Source organism: Canis lupus, chromosome 20 (assembly GCF_003254725.2).
Source record: "Canis lupus dingo isolate Sandy chromosome 20, ASM325472v2, whole genome shotgun sequence".
Taxonomy (NCBI): domain Eukaryota; kingdom Metazoa; phylum Chordata; class Mammalia; order Carnivora; family Canidae; genus Canis; species Canis lupus.
This window is the reverse complement of record NC_064262.1, coordinates 45980166-46005522: the sequence shown is the minus strand read 5'-3', so window position 1 is coordinate 46005522 and position 25357 is coordinate 45980166. Positions and strand designations below refer to the sequence as shown.

The 25357-nt window shown below is 58.0% G+C and overlaps 1 protein-coding gene and 1 long non-coding RNA gene across 12 annotated transcripts in view; one reads left to right on the top strand and one right to left on the bottom strand.

The window, feature by feature from the left end:
- Positions 1-694: 694 nt before the first annotated feature.
- Positions 695-25357, bottom strand: part of CPAMD8 (C3 and PZP like alpha-2-macroglobulin domain containing 8) — a 76912-nt gene continuing 52249 nt past the window's right edge. For 5 of the 9 annotated variants that reach the window (XM_025457933.3, XM_025457938.3, XM_025457935.3 and 2 more), the window contains 17 exons: positions 24296-24472; positions 19694-19775; positions 16285-16441; positions 16076-16150; positions 12701-12866; positions 11695-11781; positions 11481-11617; positions 10926-11081; positions 10767-10829; positions 9886-10070; positions 8152-8239; positions 7228-7302; positions 6517-6622; positions 6318-6428; positions 4537-4746; positions 3754-3877; positions 695-1696 (listed from right to left, as the gene is read on the bottom strand). In XM_025457933.3, the coding sequence (XP_025313718.2) occupies positions 1675-1696; positions 3754-3877; positions 4537-4746; positions 6318-6428; positions 6517-6622; positions 7228-7302; positions 8152-8239; positions 9886-10070; positions 10767-10829; positions 10926-11081; positions 11481-11617; positions 11695-11781; positions 12701-12866; positions 16076-16150; positions 16285-16441; positions 19694-19775; positions 24296-24472 (2021 nt within the window). In that variant the 3' untranslated portion in view covers positions 695-1674. Of the gene's footprint in view, positions 1697-3753; positions 3878-4536; positions 4747-6317; positions 6429-6516; positions 6623-7227; positions 7303-8151; positions 8240-9876; positions 10139-10766; positions 10830-10925; positions 11082-11480; positions 11618-11694; positions 11782-12700; positions 12867-16075; positions 16151-16284; positions 16442-19693; positions 19776-24295; positions 24473-25357 lie in introns of those variants that run through there. The other 4 variants (XR_003140942.3, XM_025457937.3, XR_004807683.2 and 1 more) reach the window with 4 other exon arrangements.
- On the top strand, positions 6326-7746 carry LOC112666696 (uncharacterized). 3 transcript variants are annotated; one of them, XR_003140943.3, is made up of 3 exons: positions 6326-6475; positions 7122-7320; positions 7590-7746. It is a non-coding gene; the product is annotated as an uncharacterized LOC112666696 (long non-coding RNA). The 3 variants fall into 3 exon arrangements; XR_003140944.3 differs by having other exon boundaries at positions 6333-6475; positions 7132-7320; XR_003140946.2 differs by having other exon boundaries at positions 6463-6602.

Sequence of the window (25357 nt, the reverse complement as noted above, 5' to 3'; positions counted from 1 at the left end):
TGAATCCTTTTCTTGATGTTAATGTCTCCCACCACCCCAGGACCAGGTGGGTGGGCATCTGGAGGGTGGACGGGTAAGGCCTGGGGGTGAGGGCTACAGCCCTGCCACCCCCACCCCAGCTGTTTACCAGGTTCTGAGCTGTTCTGGAGTGTGTATTGGGGTTGGGGGGATACCACCGGGGGAAGGGTAGCCACTGCCTCCACACCGAAGAGCAGCATGGGGCACTCTGTCCGGAGCCACAGGGGCATCAACTGTGGGAGTAAGCAGGTTCCCCCAAGGCAGAGGCAGGTGGGGGCTGTTCCTGGCTTCCCCATGGGGCCCATATGCATCTGGTCTAGGGAAAAACCAACCAGGGGGCATGCAGCCCCAGGACACACGCGAGGAGCCTGGGGAAGTGTTAGGAGAGCGAAGCATACCCATGTCAAGAGCCTGGTTGATGATGTACGAATTTTCCAAGAGGTTACTTCCAGGGGAGGCTGGGTAAGGGGTACCTGGGATCCTCTCTGTCCTGGCAGCATTTCTTACAAATGCATGGGAGTCTGCGATTAGGTTGGGGTGCAGGTGTTCGAAACGTTCCTCCCCACCCAGCTCTGAAAGGCTGAGCTGGAGACCAGGGAACAGAGGTGTTGGGGGCCTGACAGGAGCAGGGGCTCCAGCCCTCAGTGCTGCCCCCCCAGAGGCCAAAGTCTGGCTGTGACTCTGGAAATGAGCTTTTATTATAGGAGCGGCCTCCGCAGGGAGCGGGCCCAGGGCCCAGGAACTGTCCCTTGTAGGCTGGTGGGGGTGAGCGGCGCGGGAAAGTGGCCGGCGCTGCACACTGGGGACCCACTGGCTGGAGGTCAGAGACGAGCAGCACCGGCTGCAATAAATACCACCGTGAAGGGGAGAAGACAGGCCGCACGGGAGCAAAGAGAGGCAGGCATCCCCTGAGGGTTACAAAGAGGAATGTGGGAGGGTCCCCCAACGAAGGCAGGCCTGGGTGCAGAGCTGGGGCTCCCTCCCAGGATGCTGGAAGAGGGCAGTTCCCCGTGTGGGGTCCCGGGAGCTCAGGGGCTCAGGGGGTGATACCCTGGGGTGGGTATCGACCTAGTCCTGGAGGCAGGAAGCTGAAGGCGCCTCTGTCAGAGCCCGCGGCTCTCCAAGGGCCTGGCACTGTCAGGACCAAACATTCAGGGACCCCTGCGGTGAGATGGGGAGGGGTGTGTGTGGGGACTGTGACCATTATGGGACAATTTGAGGTCTAGGTCCAGGGGCTCAGCAGCCAGGTGCCCCAAAGGGGGCCAGACCTTTGCATTTTGGAGAAAGGCAGCCTATTTCACTTGGAAGTTGCTGACAGAGGCCTTTGGCCGCAGGTCCTTCCCAGGAATTCCACCCCTGCCCCCGGAGCAGGAGCTGCTCTGGCCCGAGGAGGGGTGCAGCCAGTCCCAGGTGCAGGTGGGGAGGTGGGGGGATCGAGGCCGACCCCCTGGTTGAGGGAAGGCTGGGAGGAGGCCTGTCATCCATCGAGGCAGGTCTCTGCGTTCCGTGTATCAGGTTCATTTGGAGGCTGGAGTCACCTGGAGTGGGGTCCGCCCGCCCACCAGAGGGGCAAGGGAGCTCTCCCCTCAGTGGCCCCCTTCCGGGGGGGCAGGCAGGGACAGGACGCAGCCAGATCAAGTCCTCTTGCTTGGAGCATTAGGAAGAGAAGCCACTCTGACTGGAGAGAGAAAAGAGAAAGACACCGTGGGCTGCCAGGCCTTCCGGGGGCCAGCGTGCCCTCAGCTGGAGCTGCCTCCACGTCATGGGGCAGGTGCATGTCCCCTGAAGAGGACCCTCAGGACCCTGCCCACTGCCACCGGGGCACGGCGATGGGACAGGTTGTTCACTTCTGGTACACACAACAACGCGGATGGGAGGCAAGTGAGAAAAGCCAGTCTCCAAAGGACTCCCGTTTCCACAGCATTCCCCAACGACACTCGGGGAGGGGCCGGGTGGGCGTGGCTGTAAAGGGACAGCCGGTCTGTATCTTGACCAAGGCGGTGACGGCACAAAGCCACCCGTAGGGGAGAACTGCAGAGTCAGTTGTGACAGTGGTGAAAAATGAACAACCAACTGAAAAGGGATATATATGGTGATCCCCGGAGTGGAATCGAAATGGAATCCTAAAAAAAATATTCAATAGAGACAAAAGGAGCCACGGAGGACAAAACAGAACAAATACTGAAACCAGAGCCATTAGCCCAGCTCTACCAATAATTATATTAAGCGCACACGGACTAAGAGCCCTAGTGCCTGGTGTGGAGGATGCGGCCCTGAGCCTCCGGGACTTTGGTGGGCACTCGTGGAAGCATTCCCACTGGGTGTGCCAAAACCCTGCCTTTGCCACGGACATGTGTCGGGGAGACCCGCCAAGGCAGGCAGGACCTAGGGGGACACAGTCTGAGGCCTGACAGTACAGCAAGCCCCAGGAGCTGGCACGTACCTGAGCTGATAAACTCAACCCGTTGCTTAAACCTCTTGAGTTTGCTGTAACTTAGAAAAGTTCGCCTCCTCCAGGAAGTCTGCCCGGCAGCCATTTCCCAGCCTCACCCCACAGGGCTCTCTGGTCTCCCACCCACTTCCCCTTCCCTTCCCTGGAGTGACAAAGATTCTCTGATCAAAAGCCACTCAGGGGGATCCCTGGGTGGCTCAGTGGTTTCGCGCCTGCCTTTGGCCCAGGGCGCGGTCCTGGAGTCCCGGGATCGAGTCCTGCGTCGGGCTCCCTGCATGGAGCCTGCTTCTCCCTCTCCCTCTGCCTGTGTCTCTGCCTCTCTCTCTATCTCTCTCTATGTCTATCATAAATAAATAAAAATAAATTTAAAAAAAAGCCACTCAGGCTCCTCTTTTTCGACTAGGTCTCCACTTCTGGGCTTTGGGGTTCATTCATCTCAGCACTGTCCAATTACAGCAAGACCCCTGCTACGTCGGCTTAGGCTGGAATGCCTCACTCCATACCTAGTCACCCTCCATATCCAGTCAGCTCCCTCCTCCCCACCAGCCCTGGGGCATTGTCTGACACCCTGGCCTGCCTTTTGGGGGGGGATGCTGTTAGGTGGGGTCAGTCAGAACTCTCCCTTCATCCCTGATGTTTCCGGTCAGTAATTCTTCGTTCATGGACCCCACGCTGGTCCTTGACTATAAATCTCCATTCTTTCTTGTACCATTCAAACTGGGTCCTGGCTTCCTCTCCACTGTAAGGCCCCACCGCATGGTCCTGCTATTGGTCTCCAGTGCCCCTTCCCTTGAACAAAGTCTTCCTTGCCATCTTAACAAGCATCGTGAATAATTTCTTTAACAGGGTCCCAGGGCAGCCCATAGACAGGTCTGTCCTGGGGTCGCGTCCTTGGGAAGGCTCAGCCTCACTGCGCTCCTACAGGCTGTTCTCTGATGTGTGTTGGACAGACAGTGGGGGATGGGGTCAGGAGAGAAGAGATCCCTGCAGGGGGCCACCTGCCTAGGCCCTGGGAGACTGGAGCCTGCAGCCCCCTGGCCACTGTGTCCTTGGTAAGGACTCAGCTTGGGTCTGACCTCTGGGACCCCAGCTCTCCCTGGATACAGGTAGTGCATCTCCCTATCCTCTTCATCACCACCTCCTCCTCCCCCTCCTCCCCATCACCTTGTCTCTCTCCTACCTAGTTCCTGGAAACCTGCAGGCTGACCCATCTATTGGTCACTCCCACTTCCTGTCAGGTGCAGGGCCAGTAGGGGGAGGGAATTGAGGGGCTTGGCTCTCACCTGTCCTCTGCCTCCCCCTCCAAGTCCATCACCTCATGGCCATGGCTGGCTGCCAGGTGCCCAGAGTCCGGGGGCACTGGGTCATAGTCGTAACTGTATGACGCAGAGGCCGGTGTCAGCTGCTCTGGAAGGAAGGGGGGCTCAGTCGGTAGGAGGGCACTGGAGGGGGACCATCTGGATGGCAGATAGCCCAGAGAGACCATAAAGAGGAGATCTATGGCCCAGAGCAACAGGCAGGAGGTGAGAGATTACAAGGGTGGGGGAAGGGGACACAGAGCTCAGAGATGTGTAGTCCCAGAAAAGCACAAACTTGGGGTGGGGATGGGGAGAGACTCAAGCAAGACTGAGGAGATGCAGAAACCCTGATGCAAGGAACCAGAGATGGAGAGGACACAAGGCCTAAGGAACAGAGCGTGACAGTCCTGAGTCCAAAGACAGAGAGTCAGAGATGAGAGATGCAGGGGCCACTTCTGTTAGGATCAGGGAGAGACAGGGAATGGAGGACTGCGACAGTCAGGGAGTGGGGGAAGAGGAGGGGAGAGGAGAGGAGGGGAGACGGAGTGACACTAGACAGGAGGGAGAAGGTGACAGGGAAGAGAAGGTGATGGGAGGAGGAGGTGGTGGGAGGTGGAGGATGAAGGTGATGGGAGGAGGTGATGGGGCAGAGGAGGTGGGGATGGGGAGGAGGAGGGGGTGATGGAGAGGAGGAGGATGTGATAAAGAGAGGGGTGCATTATTTGTATCCAGGGAGAGCTGGGGTCCCAGACCCAGCTGGGTCCTCACCGAGGGCACAGTGGCCAGGGGGTGCAGGCTCCAATCTCGCGCGGCCTAGGCAGGCGGCTTCCTGCAGGTGGCAGGCGCTGGTGTAGACGACACCGTTGGAGCCGCACACCGGGTCCCCGCGGGCGCTACAGTCCCGGGCGCAGCCACAGCGCAAAATCTTCGCCCCCTCCTCTGGGGCGGCCGCAGGACCTCGCTCGCCCGGGGACCACCCTGGGGGCGAGGTGAAGTCGGCAGGGTCTCCGGAACCCCAATCCCCACCTGGCCCGCGCTTCCCACCAGGCCTGGAGTGGAGGAAAGTCCCTGGGGCGGGACTACTACCTTCGACAGGGTGGCGACTGGTGTTCGACAGTTACTGGGAGTCCCTGAGCCCTGACCTGCTGGAATTTCATGCAAGTATTTGCCCAGTACTTGCAAAAACAACTGAAGCTATCAACCAAAGCAATCTAAACCTATTTCAAGTATGTTTGAAAAATAAAAAGGTTTTGAAGGATCCCCACAGCCCCACCCAGCCCTTTGCTGCGGCCACCCTCGGAGCTCATGGCCAGGGCCCTGCAGTCCCTACACCTCTGGTTTGTGGACGAAGGAAGGGGCACCACGGGTTCTGCTCTGGGCGCCCGCACCCCGCTCGGCCCCGCCCTCTCCCCATCTCACTTTCACGCCTCTAGGCCCCGCCCCCACAAGCCCGCCCCCAGCCCCTCGGCCCCGCCCCTCTCGCTCGGCCCCGCCCCACTTCGGTGCCCGCCCCCAGCCCCTCGGCCCCGCCCCTCTCGCTCGGCCCCGCCCCTTCTGTACCCGCCCACAGCCCCTCGGCCCCGCTCCTTCGGTGCCCGCCCACAGACCCTCGGCCCCGCCCCCTTCGGTGCCCGCCCACAGACCCTCGGCCCCGCCCCCTTCTGTACCCGCCCACAGACCCTCGCCCCGCTCCTTCGGTGCCCGCCCACAGACCCTCGGCCCCGCCCCCTTCGGTGCCCGCCCACAGACCCTCGGCCCCGCCCCCTTCTGTACCCGCCCACAGACCCTCGGCCCCGCCCCACTTCGGTGCCCGCCCCCAGCCCCTCGGCCCCGCCCCTCTCGCTCGGCCCCGCCCCTTCTGTACCCGCCCACAGCCCCTCGGCCCCGCTCCTTCGGTGCCCGCCCACAGACCCTCGGCCCCGCCCCCTTCGGTGCCCGCCCACAGACCCTCGGCCCCGCCCCCTTCTGTACCCGCCCACAGACCCTCGCCCCGCTCCTTCGGTGCCCGCCCACAGACCCTCGGCCCCGCCCCCTTCGGTGCCCGCCCACAGACCCTCGGCCCCGCCCCCTTCTGTACCCGCCCACAGACCCTCGGCCCCGCCCCCTTCGGTGCCCGCCCACAGACCCTCGGCCCCGCCCCCTTCTGTACCCGCCCACAGACCCTCGGCCCCGCCCCCTTCGGTGCCCGCCCACAGACCCTCGGCCCCGCCCCCTTCGGTGCCCGCCCACAGACCCTCGGCCCCGCCCCCTTCGGTGCCCGCCCACAGACCCTCGGCCCCGCCCCCTTCGGTGCCCGCCCACAGACCCTCGGCCCCGCCCCCTTCGGTGCCCGCCCACAGACCCTCGGCCCCGCCCCCTCTCGCTCGGCCCCGCCCCCTTCGGTGCCCGCCCACAGCCCCTCGGCCCTGTCCCCAGAATGAGCCAGCTTGTCCTCCTTCCTTTACCCAGCTGTCCTCTGCCTGGAGACCCCGCTCCCCCGCTCGCACCTGAGCTCCCGAAGGGCGGTCGCGGTGGCTGGGGGTAGGGGAGGCAGCAGCCCGCGCACTCACCGGGGCCCTGAGCCGGGGCGCGCTCCACCTCGTTGCACGCGGGCCCAGCGCACAGCTCCCGGGCAAGCGGACTGCGCGAGCTGACGTTATAGAACCGCGTGGCTTCGAACGCTGCGGGACGAGGCAGGGGAGGAGTGACCAACTGATGGGGTGACAAGGTGAGGAACTGAGCTGAGGGTGCGGGTGGGCGCGGGCCTACCAGGCTCGTAGTAGTCGTACACAGAGACGGGCAGCGCAGACGTCCTGCCCACAACATGCTCACGCAGCGCGCGGAACCGCACGCAGGTCAGGCACCGGCTGGGGATCTGTGGGGTTAGCAGACGGGCTCAGGCCTGGCTGGGGCCACTAGGTTCAGGGATGAGCGACAGCCCCTACTATGCCTCAAAGCATGTGCCCAGAACTGGCTGATTTTCAGGATACCCAGGAGGCGTGAAAAACAGAAACTTGATTCCACTTAGTTGTGTGGGTCCTTCCAGTCTACGTGTTAGAACACCTGGTCTTTCACTCCTCACTCCCACCCTCCCCTCCCCCAGCCCCTGGCAACCACAAGCCTGCTCTGTGTGTCTCTATGGATTCACCTGTTCTGGACTTTTCATATACATGGGATTATGCGCTAGGAAGCCTTTGTGTCTGGTGTTCAGGTTCACCCACACATCAGTGCTACATACACTCCTTTTTATACCTGAATACTATTCCATCCCCTCCCAATTTTTTCCACCCAGGTGAGCTGGCTGGGGCACAAAGCTACCAGCTGTACCGGCTCTGCCTGGATTTATTGTCTCTGTTTCTTTTTCACCATATGAGATGGTTGCAGGAACCACACTGGGCCATGACAGCTCCGCCCTCACCAACACGGCTGCTGCAGAAGCCTCCACCCCTGCGCCCAGTCCCACCCCAGTGACAGTAGTACCTCATCAAAGTAGAAGAGGACTCTGCGTCCAGCCACCTCGTACCTCTTCAGCGTGAAATGCTTGTCAAAGAGCAGCTGGCGAGGAAGCCAGAGGTCAGGGTCCATCCACCCAGCACCTCTGTCCCCAGCGCTTGCTTCCTCCCCAGTCTCTGTGGGGCCGACACTGGTCAGGGGGAGGTGGGCCAGGTTCTGAAGGAAGCCAAGGCCCCAGAGGCCGGCGGCTTGGCTGTGGCCCTCCAGCAAGTCCCCACGGGTCAGTGCTACCCAGGCCCTGCCAGCCCACCCAGCACCCGGGACAGGGTATGCGAGGCTGGTTACAGCTACCCTGAGCTCCCACCTTCCCTCCCTTTCCCTTCCTGTAGCCTCCCTCCATCTGGCCCTAGCCCTAGGCTAGGCCTCCCTGTGACATCCGAGGTGCCCAGCTGAGCCCTGCCACCTGCTTTTACCTCACCTGCAACATTCAACTGCCATCAGCCTGGGACTTCATAGTTTTGGAAACATAAACCCACGGCCTCTGTACTGGTCTTTCTTACCCTGGTGCTCTGCGCCACCTCCCTGGTCACCTCCACCCTCCAGGACTGGCCTGCCTTTCCTGCTTTATTCTCCCCACACTGCAGACCTTCTCCTGCCTTGGGCAAGACCACACCCACCACATGGGACGGGTCTCTCTTGAGTTTGGGGGTAGTGACAAGTTTCTGGAGAACCAGGGCTGAGGGTACCCTCTGGCACCCCACCTTGTCCCTAAAGCACATCCATGTTTGCTGACTCCCTCCTCCCCCACCTGCCCCCCAGCAGGTGACCAGCCCCAAGGCATCAACTTTGCCGAATAAAAAAAATAAATTATAAAGAGCAGGGAATTTGCAACCCGGACAGGGCAGTCCGCTGGAGACCCCACCTGGCTCCTGCCTGCCGGCGCCACCTCACCTGCTCCAGGCTCTCGATGTCCACCCGGAAGCCAGAGAGCAGAGGCACCTCCAGGACGGCCATATTGGAGGACCCTGCATGCAGCCACCTTTCAACGAGAGGAGAGACAGGCCCTCGAGCTCAAGCCCTGTGGTGGAATTCATGGCCCCCTGTGACATGCACAGTCCCAGCAGCTGAAGTCCTGGGGGAGCCCACCCCGGGTCTGGCTGGGTGGCCCCTCTGTACACACACAGCTGGCCGGGTCATCGGTCGGCCTATTTCACAGCTGAGACTCTAAGACCAGAAAGAGAAGGCTTGGCCGAGGGTTCTGGGCCTGACCCAGGTCTACTGACTCTGGGTCGTGCTTGCCCCAAACCCCATGCTATGTCCCCAGCACAGGAAGCAGCTCCATGGGGGCCACGGGAGCCCAAGTGACTGGGCATCTCTAGCCAGCCCTAGTTTCCCCTTCTATGACATGAGGTAGGCATGACTGGCCTCTGGGGCCTGCTACATGACAGGCCCTCCCAGTGCCAGGTGCTGGTGACAAAGGAGGGTGGCTGACATTCACAGAGGAGCCTGCAGACTGTGGGCCTGAGGGCCTGTGGTGGCCACAGCTCCTGGGGAGGCTTCCGGTGGGGCTGTGGCCTGAGCAAGCCCATATCTGGATGGCACATCCTGATTCTTTCTGACACAGCTGAAAGCGGAACAGATGTCTCCAGCAGGCCTGATGGGGCCAGAGAGTTGGGGCCAGCCAGGCTGCTTCCTGCTGCCCCTACCCCAGTTGATGGCAGGTTGAGGGTCCCGGTAGAGGAGGGTGGCCCAGGCAGCTCCAATGGGCTTGGGAGGCCATGACAACCATCCACCTTTGGGCTCCCAAATCATCACCATGGCAATAAGCATCCTCTGCGGGCAGCTGCCTGTGCCCCCCTGGGGACCCTCTGTGGCCTGGTCCCAGGGTCACTGTCAAAGAACCAAGAGGCCTGGATCTGGTGCATCAGGCAGGGACCACACCACCTGGGCCACCTGCCTCACCAGCCACTGGGGTCTCTGCTGCATCCATCTGGAAGCTTCCATCTCCCTCCTCATTTCAAAAACCATCTGCAGTGTAAGTGCCTGACAGCAAGCATCTGATTGCAAAAGCATCCATTTCAAGGATATCCATCTTGGATAAACAGATTGCCAGCTGTGTGACATGGCTACAGAGAAACAGCTAGACAAGGAGCCAGGCGCCCCCACACATGGGAGTTCCCCTTTTAGGAAACCCTGGGTAACCAAGATAACCGACCTGCTTTTCCCTTCCTGCTCCCTAATTCCTGCTCTTATCTTTTTAAATGTGCCAATAAGAATGGACTGGCGAAACCCTAGGCCCCCACCCTCTGGCCCAGTAAAAGGCAAAGCCCCACACACCTCCAGACTTTCTACCTGTGACCTCGCTGTGTGGCCCCGGGCATGCCCGGTAACCTCCAGGGCCAGTGAGTAACACGAACCTTGTTCTTCAAAGTTCCCTGACGGTTGCTGCCGAGATATCTTGCGACCATAACAAGAAGCACAAGGGCCGGAGCAGCCACAGCCTCGGGAAGTGCAGTAGAGGTCTCAGGAGTGCCCCGGGCATCCCGGCCGGGTCGCATCACAATCCAGAGGCTCAGACTGGCGCCAAACACCATCCCTGAGCACCTGCCCAACGTCCTGTCCTGGTCCTGAGAGGCCGTCCTCCTTGGATGTGGCCCTCCTCGGCCAGCAGGGAGGTGGCCTTACCTGGTGCACACCTCCAGGGTGACCTGGTACTCCTGCTGATGCTGGTCGGCCGCTGGGTCATCGTCATCAGCGGAGGCGGCGGGACCCGGGGTCCGCCGCTGCTTGGCCTCGGGCTCCTGGAGGCTCACGGACAGCTGGAAGGCCGGTTTGGCCACCGGGTCTGGCACATGGTAGGTGACATCGATCTGGGGGGTGTGGGAGGGCCGAGGCTTAAGGAACCTGGGGTTGGGGCAGGGGCGAGGCAGCGGCTCGGCTAGAACGATGACAAAAGTGACGTCAACGACGGACGTGGGGACTACCATTACATTATTCAACCCTGCAGCCGCCCAAGCGAGTGTAGGTACGACTGTCACCCCCTTTGCATGCAGGTCAGGCCCAGGCCCCTCTGCCTCCAGGCAACTCCCACCGATCCACCGTGTTGTCTGGGCTCCCGTTTTACACCTGGGGAAGCTGAGGCTTCCAGGGTCTCCAGAGACTTGCCCTCTGACCAGAAGACGAGCCTGCCCCGGCCCTGAGTGCGGCTAAAGCCGGGGCTGGGTGACCAAGGGGCTGCAGGGAGGGCCAGGCTGAGTCCAGACAGCAGCAGGGAGAAGAAACAGGAGGCACTGGGCTGACTCCGGGGGTGGGCGAGGGCGTCTGCTTTTGGTCAGAGACCACTGGATTGAGGGTCAAACATTTTCTTGGGAGGGGGGTGCCCATACCCGAGAGGAGGCACAGCCACGTGCCCTGGGCAGGCTGGGCTGCATTATGGGGTCAGAGAGTCTGCCCCAGGGGCTCTCTCAGCCTGGCCCCCCGCTGAGCTGGGAGCCTCCAGCCTGCCCCTCGGGGCATTCCCAGGTTCCAGAAGCCCCAATGAGCTCCTGACGGCCCTACAGCCCCACCTGCATCAGGCAGCAGCCTTCACCCTTGGCGCTCACGAACAGCCCCGTGGGGAGGCTGGGGATCTGAGAGAGAGAAGACACCATGATGCCCTCTGCAGATGCACAAGGGTGGGTGGGCAGCAGGGAGGGTCCCCCAGCCCCTGGTCCAGGAATACACACCGCCGCTGTCTGCAGAACCTTCTGGTTGGCCCTGTGCAATTCGAAAGTCTCCTGGTAGTCCAAGTTGGTGGAAGCCAGGGAGACAGTGAGGTTGATGCTGCCAGCATAGGACAGGATGGCATACTCTGCCAAGGCCTGCAGAGCCACGCACGTGTCCTGGGGACAGGTGACGGGGTGCTGTCAGCCCCAGGGACGGGTCAGCCGCCAGTCTCCGTGCCCCCATCTTAGGAGGCCTGGCCCCAGTGGGAGGGCACCATGGACCCTCTCTGAAGGCCAGAGACCCATGGGGCTGGAATGGAGAGCCAATCTGGTACAGACATCCATGGATTGGGGGCCCCGGCAACAAGCAGTCACCTCCACAGAGGCAGACGCTGGGTCCTTGTCCCAGAGCCAGATGCATCTGTCCCTCAGGCTTCCCTTGGGTCCCATATCGCCAAGGGGCTGCCCCAGGAGGGGAAGCATGCAGTGGCTTCCTGGCAAGCTCTGAGCCCTGAGCCTGGGCCTCAGTGACCCCACTGGGACCTGAGCCCCTTCCTCTGGCGCTGCTCAACTCACCTGAGTAGAGGAGAAGCCTCCGAGTGCATTCCGCTGCTGGGACAGCCACTTCACCACGGGCAGGGCTGTGGCCACATCACCCAGGAGGGTGTAGGTCAGCAGGGCATAGGCCGTCATTTCCACCTCGGCTGAGACCACTGCAATGGACAAGGCTGGTTGGGGCTCTTTCACTGCTGGGACCCAGCACCCAGCACCCAAAGCCGGTAGCCAGTACCTGACTGAGAGACCCCATCACTGAAGCTCAGGAATGCATCCTTGTCTACGTCCCGGGAACCCGTCAGGCTCCAGTGGGTGACCCCATCTGTAGGGCCAGGACAGGTCAGGGGCCACAAGCCAATCAAGTGTGTGGCCTGGCCTCCCGTGGTTGAGTAGCAGTGCCTATGGTCTCAAGAAGACACATTGTGGGAGAGGAAGTGGACCCCAAAGTAGGAGGGTGTCAGGGGCAGAGGGCCAGGGCAAGAAGGGCCTTGGGGCTGTCTTCCCATCTACAGCTACATGACAGACCCAGTCCCTCCTGACCCTTGGCCTCCCTCCTGATGGGTCTTGATGGGGCTCCAGCTGTCCCCACTCAGGACCGAGGAAGCCACTTGCTAATTGCAAAGCCTCCAAGGATTCTGAGCTCACGTGAGGGATAAAAGGCCCTCAGACCACAGAGAGAGCGGGGCTCCTGCCCAAGATCTCAAGCAGGTACTCCTACATCCTGTAGCCAATTGAGTGGTTTTAGAATTTGGCTTAACGTTTGTTTGTTTTTCCTTCATCTTAGCAATGAAAACATTCCTCAGGTGATATCATAAGCCAAGAAGCTTCTGGGGAAGGTGGGGAGCAGGGAGTGGGATGAGGTCCAGGAGTGGGGTGGGGAGGGGGCTCAGTCGGGGAAGTCTCTGCCACGGGGGCTCCCCAAACCCAGTGGATAGTCATTCTGTCCACGGGGAGACCCACATACTGAAGATGGAAAGGGCTTCGCAGGGCTTACCCAGTGATGGAAGGCGTGGGGGCCCTGGGGTGGGGTTTGTTAGCCCCTATCTCACAGGGCAGAAAAATGACCCTCGGGCTCAAGCCACTTCATCAAATGGAGTCGGTAGGAGATACAATAGCAAATAACAAAACAGTGAGCAAAGGGTGCCTCTTAGCGTCACGCATGTGTCCAAGAGCTGTGTACTGGGGTGCACTGCGGGTCGGCCCCACAGTGGCCTCACGGGTGGCAGGTGGGGGCCCCCTACCCTGGGTGATGGCCAGGCTGCGGAGCTTCCGCAGCGCTGCGGGGGCTGCCGGGCTGCGGAGCAGGGTCAGGGCGTAGGTGGTCAGGGCGCTGCTGTAGGGGTCCACGGCCAGGGGCGCACTGGACTCCAGGAAGTGCCTCGCTCTGGCAATGGCGCTCCTCTCCTCCTGCAGGATGGGGTGGGGAGTGGAGCCCTGGGAGGCTGTTCTGTCCCCCCCCCCCCACCTGCCCACCCGCAGATTCTCCTAGGGAGAGCACTGGATGGCTCACAGACTCTCATTTTGTCTCCCTCCGGGAGAGACTCCCTCTGGGGGCTCTCACGGCTTGCAGACCTGGCTTTCAAAACCCCCACCCCCTTTTTTTAGGCTGGTATCAACTCTTTCCAAATGAAGTCTGAGCTCAGCAGATCAACTCAGACAAGTTCTAGGGGGAAGTAGGCAGAGCCCTGACCACTCTGTCCCACCCACCCCATCTGGCTTCTGAGACCCCCTGCCCAGGCCCACCTCATGTTCCAGGCCTCGCCTCTATTGTCGCCTCCTCCAGGAAGTCCACCAGCCCTGATCACACATCCCCCACCAACCCCAATGTGAGCCACTGGGAGGACAGAAACGGAGTCCACCGTCCAGTGACAGCTTCTTTCAGAGAAGTGGCCCAATAATATTGGTTAAGTGAGAAAAATGAGTGATTAGAAGCATTAATGAATTTAGCAAATGAGCAATGGTGTCCCTGTCAGCACCGACAGAACCATGGTGTTAAGATAACCCTGCTATAGGGCAGCCCCGGTGGCGCAGCGGTTTAGCGCCGCCTGCAGCCCGGGGTGTGATCCTGGAGACCCAGGATCGAGTCCCACATCGGGCTTCCTGCATGGGGCCTGCTTCTCCCTCTGCCTGTGTCTCTGCCTCTCTCTAGCTCTCTCTGAATGAATAAATAAATCTTAAAAAAAAAAAAAAAGATAACCCTGCTATAGCAATTGCTAAGGTCTCAGAAAGAATGTTCTCCCCAAGCTTTCCATCCTCCACTGAGGACAAAGTATGGAAACTGCCCGTAGCACGTGGTGTCGAGAGGTACCGTGTGCCTCCCCGGGACCGGTGCCAGGCCCGACAGCAGGTTCACTGGACCCCGGGCCAGGCCCACACCAGCCCAGCCCAACACCTCGCAGTCAGGATAAGGTCCTCAGAAGAAGAGCGGACACAGAGATGCAGGCACAAGGCCATGTAGAGACCAGAGTGACAGCCATAAGACTAGACATGCCTGGAGCCCCCAGGAGCTGAAGAGGCCTGGCCTGGAAGCATCTTGCCTTCCAGCCTTCAGAGCTCTAAGCCTTGCTGACACCTTGACTTCAGACTTCTGGCCTCCAGAACTGTGAGAGAAGGAGCCGCCTGGCACTGGTTATGGCAGCCCCGGACATGAATCCAGGGGTCATCACTTAGCCCAGGATGTAGGGACCTTCCAATGCTTCACTGAACGAAGAAGACACACGTGGCCCAGCTCTAAACGCGTCATAGTGTTAGAACGACCTGGATGTCCATTTAGCTGAGATAGCCCAGAGGATGGGGGCGAGGCTCGCCTCAGGAAGGCTCAGGGTCCCGGGCTCCTGAATCTCAGAGATGCAGGCACCCACTAGACCCACATCCTAGGACCCCCCTCAGACCCGGGCCAACCAGGACAGTCAGATATTCTGGGAGGCAGGGAGGATGCGTTTGCCATGGCTGTGGAACAAAATACCACAGAGTGAGCGGCTTAGAAAGTAGAAATGTATTGTCTCACCGGAGGCTGAGATCAAGGTGTGGGTGGCATGGGCTCCTTCCCAGGGCCCTGAGGGAAGGGTCTGTTCCAGGCCTCGCTCCTGGGCCTATAGCTGGCTGTCTTCTTCTTGTGTCTCCACAGCATCTTCCCTGTGTGTGTGTGTTTCCAAATGCCCCCTTTTTAAGGACATCAGTCACACTGAATTAGGACCCATCCTAATGGCCTCATTTTAACTTGATTATCTCTTTTTTATTTTATTTATTTTATTTTATTTTATTTTATTTTAAGATTTTACTTATTTATTCATGAGAAAGGCAGAGACATAGGTACAGGGAGAAGCAGGCTCCCCGTAGGACCCTGGGATCACACCCTGAGCTAAAGGCAGACGCTCAACCACTGAGGCACCCAGGTGTCCCTTGACAACCTCTGTAAAGGCCCTATCTACATATATAATCACATTCTGAGGTCTTGGGGTGCTTTGGAACAGATGTCGGTGCCCCCCACCACAATATGCTGAAGCCCTAACCCCAATGTGAGGACATTGCCAGGTGGGGCCTTTGGGCTGTGATTAGCTGTAGGTGAGGTCTTGGGGGTGAAGCCCCCACATGGGATCAGGGGTCTTTCCACAAAGAAGAGAGCCTTAACCTTGCTCTCTCCCCACATACACATGCGCACAAGGGAAAGGCCACGTGTGGACCTAGCAGGAAGGTGGCTGCCGATGAGCCGGGAAGAGAGTCCTCACCAAGAACTGAATCAAACAGAACCTGGCCTTGGATGTCTCAGTTTCTAGAATCATGGGAAGTAAATGTCCGTTGTTTCAGCCACCCAGACTGGTATTTTGTGACAGTGGCCGAAGCTGACCTGAGCTAAGACGGGTTAAGGATTTCAGGATATGAATTTTAGGGAGACACACTTCAGCCCTTTGACACAGGGCAAGGGGCCCTCTGGGCAAAGTGTGCGAGACATGAAGGATCTTAGGATCCTACACAAACCCTTGACCCAGAGGTTAAATCCGATTTGGGAGGCCAAGAATTCTGAGAAGTGCCATAACTCACAATTCATCGTCAGAGGGTGTAGAACTGAACACAGATGTTAGGAATGGTGGGGTCCTTGCCCCCAGGGCTGAGATCCACCATGGACACCCTCATAGCAGGGAACGTGCTACCCCTACTCCTGTTTCACAGAAAGAACAATGACTCCTTGGTGCCCCAGGGACACCTCCACCTCCACTGGCTCCAGTACCAACTGTAAACGAAGGTTCTAGACCCTTCCCCCAAAAAAACTTTCACAAGTTTTTGTATAGGTCTCCTTGAAGTGAGCCCACAGGTCACCAGCCAGGAAACTGATCTGTCCCCAAATGACCCCCCCAAACAGGGGCCGGGGGCATCAGGGAGTCCTGGGAGGTCCGGTTCTCAGGATCCAGTTCCCTCACGCCACTCCCCCCTCAATTATCACAGGACCTCTCAATCCTCTGCTCAGACTCCAGGAAGATGGACATCCTGGGATCACCGAAAAGCATGAGAAAGAGTGGAAGGAGGGCATCGAGGGAAAAAAAAAGCCTGCCGGAGGATGGCCAGCCTGGCCTGCGGGGAAAGCTGCCCACCCGCTCCCCCAGCCACCCTGTGCTCACCTCGGAGGCCATGCCCGTCTCCAGGAGCGCAGCCACCACATAGGCCGTCAGCGGGACGGTGCCGTGGATCCCACCCTGCAAGAGGACTCTAGAGCGTCACCCCGAGCCAGAGGGGACAGCCCTCGACCCCCTACTGGCCCCAGACAGCAGCACTGGGGAGTAGGCGGAGCAGGGCTAAGGTGCCAGAAGGGGGCCGAGAGGCCACTCACCTGGATGTCCTTGTTCAGAATCCTGCCCACGGCCGGGAAGGAGCCATCCGCCCGCTGCTGCCGGACGATCCAGCCCTTGGCAGCCTCCAGCTCCTGTGGGTCGATGAAGATGAAGCTGCGCGCCTGGGCAAAGGACTTCAGGACAAAGGCCGTGAGCCTGAAATAGGATGAGGCAGGGGCTGGGGGCACCGTGGGCTGGGGCAGTTGTGCAGAGAAGGTCACCTCCCGAGCACCCCCTGAGGAACTGTGCATGCTCCCTCACGCGCCACCCCCACCCAGAGTCTCTGCTTCCTCACCTGTGACATGGGAGGGGCCATGTGAGTGCTCCAGGGAAGGGGGTGAGCACCCAGCCGGGCCCAACGACAGAGACCAGCCTCTCTGCCCATGACTGGTGCTAATGCCCCTCCACAGCCAATCCCCAAGGGGGACCCCCAGCCTTGCAGAGAGATCTCCCATCTCTCTCAGGAACCTGCAAGTGTCTTAGATGCCTGGACCCCTCTGTGGTCCTGGCCAGCCACCATTAGGGACATTTCAGTCCCTGGGCCTGGGAATGACTTTTGAACAGGCACATGAAGTGATGCTGGGAGCAGCTGTTGCAATTCTGTCGCCACGAGGAGAGCAGCCACTGTGCTGAGAGAGCCCACGGGGACCAAAGGAGAGAACCGGGGGGCTCCTGATGCATGGTGGGCTACCAGACTGGCCAGCCCTCTAGCCCCCACACCAGCCCTGTGGTGTGAACTGACATTTAGAATTGCCTTTCAGGCCAGATTTCTGTTGCTTGCAGCCGAAAACATTCCACCAAGCCACTAGCCTCAGTTACCCCACCCAGGCGCTGGACATGTCATGTTTCTGTCCCATGTACACAGGACGGGGTCCCGCTTGTCTCTCCACGCTCCGCCCACATGTCTCTCCCCAGAGGAAGCCTCTTGGGCCCCCTCACTCTGGGATGGGCGTCTCTGGACTCCCAGGACCCCCAACCGGCCACCCCACAGCCCACCTCGGTAGTCACATCCTTGGCTTTGCAGCCTGTGCCTGTCCACCCCGCCCCCCTCCCCGCTGCATCACTGTGCATCCGAGTGAGAGTTGATGGGACCCAGGGATGAATAACAGGGTGAAAAATCAATGCAGGAGAACCAACGGATGGAAAGCAGAGAGCCAGGACACCTAGGTGGCTAGGCGGCTGAGCATCTGCCTTCGGCTCAGGTGGTGATCCTGGGGTCCTGGGATCGAGTCCCACATCGGGCTCCCTGCAGGGAGCCTGCTTCTCCCTCTGCCTATGTCTCTCATGAATAAATAAATAAAATCTTTAAAAAAAAAAAAAAAAAGAAAGCAAGAAGCCAAGAGGGACAAGCCGCAGGATGGAGGAGCAGGTCCCCCTCTTCAAAATCTAGGGGCTTCCCAGGCGGCTACCGTCCAAACGGCAGAAACCAAGTGTCGGTGACAACATGGAGACACGGGAGTGTCCCTGTGCACTGTCGCCGAGAATGTAAACTGGTGCTGCAGCTATAAAAACACAGTTGGGCAGTTCCTGGAAAACTCAGGGGCCAAGCTCCCGTGGGCTCCAGCGATTCCACATCGGGGACTATCCCCGCGGGAAATGGAAGCAGCATCTCGATGTATTTGTACACCTGTATTCGCAGCAGCTCTGCCACGGCAGCTAACACATGGGATGACACAGTGTCTAGGCTGATGAAGAGATTAACAAAATGGGGTGCTTCCACATGCTGGGATGTCATTCAGCCTTAAGAGGGAAAAACTCCGACCCTGCTACACACGCAGCACACGCAGACCTGGAGGACACTGCGAGCCGTGAAGAAGAGGACAAGACGACGATCACACGAGAGATCCCGGAAGTCACCAAATTCACAGGGACAGAAGCTAGGATGGGGGGGGGGGCGGGGGAGAGGAGTTCATGTGTAACGGATACAGAATTTCAGATTTACAAGATTAAAAAGAGTTCCGGGGATGGATGGTGGTGACCGCTGCACAGCGTGAATGTACTGAATGCCACTGAACTAGATGCTTAAAAATGGTGAAGATGATATATCTTATGGTTTTTTTTTTTTAAGATTTTATCTACTCATTTGATAGACGAGGGATAGAGAGAACATGAGCGGGAGGAGAGGGATAAGCAGGCCCCCCGCTGAGCAGGGAGCCTGACTCGGGGCTTGATCCCAGGTCATGATCTGAGCCCAAGGGACATGCTCAACCGACTGAGCCACTCAGGCACCCCGATAAATTTTATGTTCTGCGTACTTTACTACAATAAAAAAAAAAAGTTAAGAGGAAGAAAATCAATGCTTTTTTAAGGGGGAATTGTCAAAATGTGAAATAGCCCATAACCTCAAGCCTGCATATACCTATCCCAGGAGTCCACTCATCCCGGCCACCCTCCCTCACTGACCCCCAAACCCATCTTTTCTCCTGCCTTTAGGGCACCTGCATCAGCCAGACCATGCTCTGGCTCCCATCTCCCAGGCCTGCCCCTGCCCCGAGGCCGGCTCTGCACCGTTGCAGCAAAGGGAGTTCCAAACACCGCAAGTTCCAATCAGCAGGGACGCAGGGCCAAGATGGGATGCGGTGCCCATGTGCTGGGCATGGTGGGACTTGCACCCTCTCTCTGGGCTGGTCAGCCCTCTGGAGCCAAGGGAGCAACACTCTACAGTTTGGGGCTCAGCCAGCTGTGTCACTGCTCCCCCGGGCCTGGCACTGCTGCTGGGCAGTGGACACTGTCAGCTTTAAGACAGGGAGAGCAGTTTTCATACCCATAGCTGCTGCAGGTGCTGCTGGGATAGAGCTCAGGGAGAGAAACCCCATCTGGAGACAGGAGTTGGGGTGCCCCCACAGTCTCTGTTAGCCCAAAAGTAGAGATGGCAAATCCACAGCCACACAAACCGCCCTGCTCTGAGTATCCCAGGTAATAAGACCGAAGGGGTGCACAGCCCCACCTTTGGCCCTCCCTGCCCTGGTTGCCCCAAAAGCCAAAGGGAGCCGCTTGCAAGGGAAACCAGACCCCAGGCTGCTCTGCCCACATACTCCCCCGACCTCAGCCTCCAGGCGGTGGTCCGGCCTCTCCCAGTCCATCCCCTCCTACTCAGGGTGACCCCCGTTTCTGGGTCCAGTGGGCTCTGAAGAGGCCCAGAGCAGCCAGGACCTGCTTCCGAGAGCCTGGAGAGCTAGCACGGTGGCAACAAGAGCAGAAGGAGTAACTATGAGAAATAGTCACTCTCACAGCCACACTCCCATCGCCGCCCCCAGGGCCCAGCAGAGCCTGTCTCCAATTCCCAACCAGGCCCTTGGTCACCCTGGGCATCTGGCCCCGAGCGTCCTAGCCATGCGTGCTGCACGTGAGGCTGTGGCTTTTGGTGGGAGAGTCCCCGCGGCCATACACCCCAGGGTGGGGACTCACCACATGCTCCCCGACGCATCCCGCTCCCCGAATGCACTGTAGGAGCCATCCCGGTGCCTGTAGGTCAGCTGCCGCTGGTAGCCTGTGGGGCAAGTGGAGGGGTCAGCATCCCAATGAACGGCTGGGAGCCGGCCTGGAAGCATCCCTTGGACCCCCACCTGCTGCAGTTGCTGAAACTGCCCCACCCTTGAATCTGGAGACCCTGAAACAGCTCCACGCTGTGGGTCTGGCTGAAACCTCTCATTTCCTGACATCGCCGCTGTCACTCCCGGTCATACATAGGCCCTCAGTCATGCCCAGGTGATCAGTGATGTGCACCATCTCGAGGCAGCACCCTCTGTCACCAGGGGTGGGGACTACTCCATGAGAGAGTGGCTTGCTCAGAGAACAGAAGGCTTCAGAAGAGCCGGAGCAGAAGAGCAGAGGGGCAGGGGAGGGAGGGGAGGTGGCCACTTGGGCCACACTGGGTGTTTGGTCTTACTATGAGGGCAGGAGGGGGCATGGGCTATGAGGGGATATATGCAGTGGGTGGTCTGTAGGGTCCGGAGAGGAGGCAGGGAGACCGGGAGGTGGGCACCGTCCAGGCAACCAACGACAATGGGCCTGGAGCAGATGGTGGTGACAGGTGGGGAGGGTTTCTGTGGCAGAGCTGCTTAGCTGAGCCAGTCCAATGGAAAGATCTAGAGGACCCAAAGGTTTGCAGCTTATTCGCTGGAAGGAATAAGCTGCTCCCTGGAGGTGGCAAAAGCAGCAGGAGCTCTGCGCTGGGTGGGCTGTGACCCCCCAGATTCATGTCCACCTAGAACCTCAAAATGGGATCTTATGGGAAATAAGGGTCTTTGCAGTTGTAATCATGCTCCAGACCTCCAGATGAGATCATCCTGGAATAAGGTGGGACCCAAATCCAATGGCCAGTGCCCTTGGAAGAAAAGAGAAACAGAAGTAGACACAGACCCAAGAGAAAGTCCTATGAAGGCAGAGGCAGGGAACGGGGAGTGCGTCTACAAGCCGAGGAACGCCTGGGGCCCCAGAATTCGGCCAGGAGGGAGGCACGGACAGAGTCCCTCAGAGCCTCCAGACAGAACCAAGCCTGGTGAACCCTGGTTTTGGACTTCTGGCCTCCAGAGCTGTGAGCGAACCCAGTCCTGTTGTTCTAAGTCACTTGGTTTGTGGTACAGGCATTCTTTGGGTACGGGTCAAGGTCAGCTTACCAATAAATTGTGCCAAACAAATGTTTTGGTTTTTCAGTATATTGAAAGTTATGCTTACGCTATACTGGAGTCTATTATATCTAAAATAACAGCCTACACACCTTACCTTATTAATTTTAAAATATTAGGGCTAAAAAATGCTAACCATTATCTGAGCTTTCAGGGAATCGTCATCTTTTTGCTGGTGGAGGGTCCTGCCTCCACGTGCTGGCTGCTGACACATCAGGGTGGTGGCCACTGACGCCTGGGGTGGCCGTGGCCATTCCTTAAAATAAGACAATGATGAAGTTTGCCACATTGATGGGCTCTTCTTTTCATGCCCAATTTCTCCGTAGCACGCGACGCTGCTTGATAGCATTTTACCCACAGTAGGATCTTTTTCAAAATTGGAGTCAATCCTCTCAAACCCTGCTGCTGCTTTATCAACCCAGTTTATGTGATACCCTAAATCCTTGGTGGTCATTTCAACAATCTTTACAGCATCTTCACCAAGAGTAAATTCCAGCTCAAAAAACCATGTCCTTGGGATCCCTGGGTGGCCAGTGGTTTGGCGCCTGCCTTCGGCCCAGGGCGTGATCCTGGAGTCCCGGGGTTGAGTCCCACGTCAGGCTCCCTGCATGGAGCCTGCTTCTCCCTCTGCCTGTGTCTCCGCCTCTCTCTCTCTCTCTCTCTCTCTCTGTGTCTCTCATGAATAAATAAAATCTTAAAAAAAAAAGAAACCATGTCCTTTGCTCCTCCATAAGACGCAACCCCTCATTCGTTCAAGTTGTAGCATGAGATCGCAGCAATTTGAACATAATAATCATTTAAGAGTTTGAAATTTTGCAGAAGTTACCAAAATGTGACACAGAAACATGAGGTGAGCAAATGCTGTTGGGGAAATGGAGCTGATAGGCTTGCTTAATGCAGGGTTGCCACAGATCTTCAATTTGGAAAAAACGTCCTGTCTGCAAAGCGCACTATAAGGAGCCATGCCTGCACCTGTGACAGCGGCCCCAGGAAACGAACACCAGCAAATTTGGCAGAAAACCGGGGCAGGGGGCTTGATTTGAAGCTTGTAGAGTCTGAAATGCCTACTGGCTGAAGGTCACAGGGTCTGGCTGTTCAGGGGAGCTCCCGGCCACCATTTAGCACTAGGGGTCATCAGCCTTGGGGTGGCATTCAAGGCCCGACCCCCCAAAGTGTTCAGTGACCTGAGAGTCCCTGGCCACAGACCCAATAGGCTCAGGGTTCCCGGCAGTCTCTGGTCAGCCTTTATCAGGCCAGATTTTCGGCCCCCAGCAAGCCCTGACCTTCCCTTTCCATCCGAAAGTCTCATGTTCACCATGAGCTCTGGAGCTTTCCTTTTTCCTGAGAAGGAATGGCTCTGGATCATCAGGCCTGCCTCTGGAGGTCTTGTACAGAAACACAGGCACTGTGGGAACCTTGACAGGCCAGGAGGCAGGAACCTCAGGCCGGCCTCAGGAATCAAGGTGCTCACCTGCCTCAGTTTCCCCCATCTGAGAGGGATCTGACATTACCTCAGCTGGGCACATGCGAGCCCTTCTTGAAGGCAGAAATTTCCAAGGTTGCGCCTGTGGGTTCTTCTCTCACTCTGGCTGGGACCTGGTGCCCTGGCTGACCAATCCAATCCAGGGGAGCCTGGGATCTCGGAATCCCCCACCACTCACCCCTGCATGGTCTCAGGCTGGCTGCTTCCGGGAGTCTCACTTTGCTCATGTGGGAAATGAGGACCATTATAATCTGGGGGTTGCTGGGAGGTGCACGTACCTGCCTGCGGTGAATGCCGGCTTCACAGCTGGGTCAAGCCTTCCCCTTCCTCCCCTTCACCCCAGCTCCAGCCCAAGGCCAGAAGCACACATCAGAAGACCTCAGGACCTTGGCATCAGCTGACTTAACTCCCCTGCTACACAGATAGGAAACTGAGGCATTTCCTGAGGCCCTACCTAAGGACACACAGCAGGTGCCTACGACGGAGCTGAGGCTCCAGCCTCCCCCGTGCCCCTCCTGTGGGGCCAAGACAGGCAGAGGGGGCGGGTCAGGCTACTCAGAGGTCCTACCTCTATAGGTAGGGCTGTATTCTCTCTACACATGGGGTTGTACCCTATCCTAAGGATCTGATTCCTGGTGATAGAAGATATTTAGCGGTGCATGATCTCTGAGGCTGTTCAGTGCTGTCTTATTTATTTCTGAAGATGTTCAGTGCTGTATTATTTCTTTTTTTTAAGATTTTATTTATTTATTCCTAGACACAGAGAGAGAGCGGCAGAGACACAGGGAGAGGGAGAAGCAGGCTCCACACAGGGAGCCCGACGTGGGACTCGATCCCAGGTCTCCAGGATCACACCCCAGGCTGCAGGTGGCATCAAACCACAGTGCCACTGAGGCTTCCCTGTATTGTTTATTTCTGAAGATATTCAATGCTGCGTTATTTAGGGGAAAAGACTGGAAATACCCCTGGCACATCCAAGAGAAGAGTTTATTTAGTATGTTGTATTCCGTAAATGTCATGGACAAAGAGCGTAGACTCGAAAATGATTAATGAGCACATCCAGAGGTCCACATCCAATTTTACTTCTGGACACCCAGCCCATAGAAATTCACCAAGTACCCGGACAAGATGACTCAGGGCAGCACGTATCTCAAAGCCCTAACGTGAAGCTGTTCCAGCTTCCATCATCGGACACGCTGCCCCTGGTCCCACCTCGAAGCAGTGAGGGCCAACAGGACCACGGCTCTGCACAGCCCTGGGGGGACAAATCACACACACAGCGTGTGGCTGGGACACTCTATAGAATGCCACGTTACAAGACACCAAGGGCGACAATGCTAACCTGTGCTGCTGGAAAGCGGTAGTGTAAATGTGGAGCCAACGTGGACGGGGAGACTATAGAGAGTTATTTTGCTTTTCTAAATATTTTTATAATGCTATTATATTGCTCTTCTTATTTAAAAAATCTACATTAAAATTTTTTTAAGATTTTATTTATTTGAGAGAGAGAAAATGAGAGAGCACAAGCAGGGGAGGGGCAGAGGGAGACGGAGAAGTGGACTCTGCTGAGCAAGAACCCCACCTCAAGGTTTGATCCCAGGACCCCGAGATCATGACTTGAGCCGAAGGCAGATGTGTAACCGACTGAGCCACTGAGGCACCCCCCGAGAATCTACACTTTTAAAAGACACCATTCCTCTCCCCATAGCTGATTCCCAGCATTCAGTGCCTTGTCCTAACAGGTGCAGACACCAGGCTCCTGCTGACAGTGACCAGATGGGGCCACCCCGTGTGGCCTCTTTCACCCACTTTGGTCCCCCCCCCATCTGCTATGCCAGGCATGTGAGCTGCTTTCCTCTCCATGCCCTCCACCTGGGCAGTCTCCCCCCACTCCAGTACCTTGTACCAGGTAGTCCGTGGTCTCTTGCTCCACCTCGGAGCTGAGCTGCCGGGTTTTCTGAAGATACTTCAGGACAAAGATGTTGGGTGCAAAGTGGATCATGTTTTGCTCTCCACAGCCAAAGGGCAGCCGCAGGAGGTTGCTGAGGTGGTTCAGGGTAGGCCCCATGACGTCTCCTGGTGGGAGGAAAAGAGAGCTGGGCTGTGGGCTGGCCTCCACTGGTGCCCTGGCTGTCCTAGGGATAGCTTCCCCAGGGTGGCCTATGGCCTAACACTGGCCACCCACCCTCTGACTGCCAGCGCTGCCCTTTGGGACCAGACTGTGACCCGTGCCCACTTAGCCCAACGGGTGCCCTGGCTTTGGCAGCCACCTGCTGGAACTCTCCTACACACCTCCCTCTATGTTCTTTAGTCTCAACTCCGTGTTCTTTCTCTACCTCCTCATGAGCTGAATGTTCATTTATTTTCTTTTTTTTTTTAAGATTTATTTATTCAGGGATCCCTGGGTGGCGCAGCGGTTTGGCGCCTGCCTTTGGCCCAGGGCGCGATCCTGGAGACCCGGGATCGAATCCCACGTCGGGCTCCCGGTACATGGAGCCTGCTTCTCTCTCTGCCTGTGTCTCTGCCTCTCTCTCTCTCTGTCTGTGACTTAAATAAATAAATAATAAATAAAATAAAATAAAATAAAAGATTTATTTATTCATTCATGAGAGACAGAGAGAGAGAGAGGCAGAGACACAGAGACATAGGCAGAGGGGAAGCAGGCTCCCTGTGGGCAGCCCAATGTGGGACTCAACTCTAGGACCCCAGGATCACACCCAGGGCCAAAGGTAGATGCTCAACCGCTGAGCCAGCCAGGGTGTCACTGAACAAGGTTCTTTGTGGCTTTTGTAAAGATTTTTTTTTATTTATGAGAGAGAGAGGGAGGGAGGGAGGGAGGGAGGGAGGGAGGGAGGGAGGGAGGGAGGGAGGGAGAAGGAGAAGCAGTCTCCATGCAGGGAGCCCAATGTGGGACTGGATCCCGGGTCTCCAGGATCAGGCCCCGGGCTGAAGGTGGCACTA